Source organism: Lottia gigantea (assembly GCF_000327385.1).
Source record: "Lottia gigantea unplaced genomic scaffold LOTGIsca_546, whole genome shotgun sequence".
NCBI lineage: Eukaryota > Metazoa > Mollusca > Gastropoda > Lottiidae > Lottia > Lottia gigantea.
The window spans coordinates 42,131-47,323 of NW_008709875.1; the positions used below are offsets into that span (position 1 = coordinate 42,131).

Here is a 5,193-nt window from a genome sequence, read left to right on the forward strand (position 1 = left end):
AGCCGTGTGGTGGAGAGATTTCAACGTACCTTAAAGTAACGAATGTGGCGATATTTCACTACAAGAAAACGGAACGTTACATTGATGTTTTGGACAAGTTCGTAGAAGGTTACAATGCAGCCGTGCATCGCACTATTGGAATGGCACCTAAAGATGTCACTGTTCAAAACGAATGGTTGGTTAGTCAACGATTGCCTCGGGAAACATCCAAGAAAAAACGCGACATTACATCAACGGTACGGTTAGCCCTCGACAAACAGAAAGCTTTTGATAAGGGATACTGGCCAAATTGGACTTTGGAAACTTTTCAAGTCAAACCCAGTGTAGGATCCCGTTATAGATTAATTGATGGAAACGGTGAAATGTTGGAAGGATCGTTTTATCCCGAAGAATTGCAAGAAGTGAAAGAAGACAAAGACAAGGCTTACGTGATTGAAAAAATCATAGAACGACGAGGTAAAAGCGTACTCGTCAAATGGAAAGATTACCCTGCTAGTTTCAATTCCTGGATTCCTGAATCGACCGTGGAGTATAAATAGAAGTAACCAACTACAGGCGAGATACATCATGCAAGACGAATCCACATCGACAACATCGATTCGATCCAAATCCTGGGCGTGTTTAGGAAGTCGTGTGCCTCAGGCTGAAATTGTATTTTTCTGTCAAGTGATATTGGTCTACATTGTCGCGGGTATTGCGTTGTCGCAACTCGCTCTGAAACCCGAAGGACCTCAAACCACGTTGTGGACGGCTTTGTTATCCAGTAGTTTGGGTTATTTACTGCCATCACCCCAACTGAAGAAAAATGAACGATTTTTATCTCACCCTGCCTAGTGACAGTTCCATTGGAATGTTTCCGGACAACAGCCTTTCGACGTATCGCACTCATTTAACTCCCCCCATTCATTTTAATCACCAAGAATGGGAAGTAGGTCTGGCAGCCTTGACCTTCCCAACAACTACGGAGGATGACAACAAACTCAGACTGAAAGTTTTTCCATGGAAAATTGTTCCAGGAATGGAAACCATCAAGTATGTGAGTGACAAATGGTTGGAACCTCGTTCTTAACAATGATGAAGGTTCGACTGAAGTGGAAACGCATATGGAAACCAACACTTACAGAAATGTGGAACAGTTGCTAAATGTATTGAACGTGACCATGCATGGATTATGGAAATGCAATGAAATACAAGAAATCATTCATCGAAAACCATTTCGATTGGATCCCAACATCAAAGAATTGACACCCCTGGAAAAAAGCGAACAAGAAGAGTACGAAAATCGTATGAAATTATCCAATCAAGCCGAAAAACAACCCTATGCAACCTTTAAATTGGATTCATTAAACCAAAGAATATATTTATCTTTCGACTCTTCAGATGCCATCAACTTTCTACATATGTTACCCGCAATCAGTTTCCAAATTGAAGGACCCATGGTTGGTATGTTAGGATGGCCTGACTTTTCGCAAGAATTTCAGTTGGATAAATTATGTCGACGAAACATCCGCGATGCCAAAATTACTGCTCCCTTTCAGCCTGCTGTGGATATGGCCTTTGATATGTTTACTGGTGATGCCATCGTACCCGTTGTTAACCATGGTTTGGGAGAAAGAAGAAAAAAGATGGGTGAAAGTTCAGAGTTTGAATTGCAGTCCCGACTACATGTGGATTTGTGTTTACAAGATCGTTATTTAATAGATGGTGTGGATGTTCGCATCCAGTTGGAAAGACAACAACCAAAATTTTATTTGATGTGGAACGAAAACAATGAAACGTACAAAGTGGAATTGATCAAAGCCTATTTGGAAGTACCTTTTGTTACGTTGGCACCATCAACCTACACGCGCATTGCTGAACAACTACAATCGAACAACGCCAAATATCCACTCAAGCGAGTAGTCGTCAAAGACATCAGAATACCAAGTCGTCGACGTTTTCACGTTTTGGATAATTTATTCATCAACGAAGTCTTGCCTAAACGTCTCATTTTGGGTTTGGTGGAGAACGATTCTTACGACGGCAATTCCATCAAGAATCCATTCAAGTACCATCATCATCGACTAGAATACATCAAACTGATGAAAAATGGCGATGTGGTGGAAGAATATTTCATGGATCTTCCTAACAAACAAGCCACAACACCGTATTTAGATTTGATGAAAAGAGTTGGAATACTCAACAGCAAAGAAGATTTGGATATGTCTTACAACGACTATATTAAAGGCTACACTCTTTTTGGTTTTGATTTAACCAATGACCACGGAGCAGATCAAGTCAATTTTCACCCCAAGTCGTCTGGAAGTGTGTCTTTGGAATTGAGATTCGAAAACGCTCCACCGAATCCACTTAATTTGCTATTGTTTGCTGAATACGACAATGTCTTGGAAATCGACGTCAACCGCCAAATTTATGTGGATTGGTAAACCTGCACAGTTGGAGGAAGGATTGAGTTGTCATATCCCTGAACAATTTGGCGGTGTCCTGGCTAGAAATCAATTACAAACGTTAAAACCAAACCGCTATCCCATGGCATACGTCGTTAACACCGATGACGAAAACCAGCCTGGAAAACATTGGACCGCGTTTGTGTGTGAAGAAAACCATTGTGATTTCTTTGATTCGTATGGATGTCCCCAGAACTGTATGGAAAAGATTTTGCCGATATTCAACAAAGAGTAGAGTCTAAGCAAAATGATGAAATTGCTAAAAGAAATGTTAATCGCAAGGTCAGACAATTTGTTGAAGGTGAGAAAGTAAGAATTTTAAATGTTGTTAGTACTTATCCTAAATGGTATTATGGTAGAATAGTAAAGTGTTTAAAGATGGGTTTCCTTATTTTTTAGTGTCAAATTATTTGATTAATTGGTGTTTCTGATGAATTATCATGTATTCCTAATCATATCATTATGTTCTTATTGCATATGATTAAGAGTTTTAACCAATCTTTAATGCCCATGTATGTACAGTCTGGATAAACAAAAAAAAGGACTTTTTGACCTTTCTTGATCGGTCGCTCATTGAAACTCTGCTCATAATTCTCTTCTAATTTAGCTAATTGTGTATTAATTATGGACATGTGGGACAAACTGATATTTTTCAAAGTCATTAGAACACCTCTACTTTCTATTCATACAAGTATTAGCATTTTCATTTTCATAAATGAAAATAAGGGAACCCATATTTAAGTGCTGTCAGATATTCACTTAAAATAGGATATCGTAAACGTCCAAGTGCATGTTGATCATCTCATGGAAACACATGAGCATAAATCATCTGATAAGATTGACCCTATTCCTAATTCAGATGTTGATTTAGATGTTAAAACTAAAGTTGAAAAAGTGAAAATGAAGTTCCAATAGATAATAAAAACATTCCTGATTCTAATGTATCAAATTATTTTAAACCTAATATTGTTAAGTCATCTGTTAAAAATCAGAATATTACCCGAAGATCTGAAAAAATTCGAAAACCACCTGGCAGATTTATAGTTAATATGTAAAAGATTAAATTGAAATTATTTATATTAAAGTATTATAAAAAGTTATTATTTCTAATGTGACGGTGAATGTATTAGTTATACAGTGTAATATTTAGTTAATCATGACATTTTCTTTGAAGTATGATATTAGTATGTTGTAACTTTTAGTTTAGTGTGGAGTGATGTTATGTCCATACATTATTACCATGAAATATCTTACTATGGTATATCACCCAGGCCAAAATCATATCCCTACAATATTGTGTAACTTTGTAGTACCCTGAGTTGCATGACAAGTGTTCCTTGCTTTGTATGTTAGTCTGTTAATAAACTTCTTGTTGAATGGATGTGTTCCTTCAACACAACACCCAAATGGTGCAAATTTTATGCAATATGTTGAATATTTAGTCATATTTGTTTTGCTGTGCTCAGTGCTTCAATCCGGTTCTACTTGACCACAAGTAAGTTCTGTCGATAACATTGCTCTTGATTGATGTTTGAAATGTAGTTTTGAACGGTACCTCGTCTGGTCAATTCAAACTTTTCTGAAATGACCGTTGGTAGCTCACTAACTGTTAAATATTTCGTTCTATCACATGATTTAAAAAAGCCTCCCCATAATGGTAGTTAGTAGGATTATAGTAATTCATTGGTCATTGAAAACATGTTTGAACCAAAGTATGATTTTTAGGCTTAAATCTTCTAAACTGACTGGTCTATTTTGGTTTTCTATAAAATTGATGATTAGTTTCAGCTCTATAAGCTTGATTGTTACTTAAACTTAAAATGTACTGTCTTTGTTTATGTTTTGAGTTTTCTAAGAACGATCCTCAATTTTATTGCAGAACGAAATCGGTTGAAATAAATTAATTCATACGTGGTAAATATCGACTACTGCTTACTTCCAATACGTTAAGAGATAATCCAGTATAGGACTCGCAGCGTTCGAAACAACTTAAAAATTGTACAAATATTCATTCATCCAATTGTTTGTTAATTGAAAAAAATATACCCAAACGAAAATAGCCATTTAATGAATTGCATCAGCCTACAAATTGACACACATACACATTTTACAGGTAGTTTTTTTTTAGACTTAACCATTAATCGGCACATTCTGGACTAATTAATAGGGATGAAATCTTGCAGTGTGCAATAGGGGCATTTTACCTCGATATATCATTTGAATTTATTCATTCAATGGATTGACCTTTACTTTTACTAAAAATAATACTACAAAGTTGTTTAGCTGTGAGATATTGCCAAGCCAAACATCGAGGGCACCTGGTCGAAACTGATCAAATTAGAATAAAAGACTGGAGCTTGTTCGCTTATAATTGTTTATTAAGTTGGTAAGACAAGGCTTTTCAATATTGGAATATTTAAAAATAAAATTGACTACCAACTGGCTTAAATAATGAGCAGCACACAATATAGTCTTTATTACGGACTACAATATTATTAAAAGTATACCCCCTTTGACCACATGTTAATTCTATTGATCAATGCTGCACGTGCTAGATGATGTAGCTGATGTGATTTTCATTTTGTTACAGAAAGAATTCTGTGTATTGAACGTTAGAAAAATAGTTTTGATAAAGGTAAGCTATTGAAACATCTCTTAATCGATTTTGAAACTTGTGTCTGATAGCATTTCCCGTCCCCAATAGAATTCATTCAATATTATGACATATTCAGTAATATTTTCTATT

At 35.9% G+C, this 5,193-nt stretch overlaps 1 protein-coding gene across 1 annotated transcript; it reads left to right on the forward strand.

Moving 5' to 3' along the window:
- Positions 1–140: 140 nt before the first annotated feature.
- Positions 141–2,426, forward strand: LOTGIDRAFT_145931 (hypothetical protein; the record flags this gene model as incomplete). The annotated part of the gene is made up of 2 exons (XM_009063000.1): positions 141–456; positions 1,306–2,426. 2 exons carry the CDS (start codon positions 141–143, stop codon positions 2,424–2,426), a joined length of 1,437 nt encoding a protein of 478 aa, XP_009061248.1.
- Between the last annotated feature and the right edge of the window lie 2,767 nt (positions 2,427–5,193).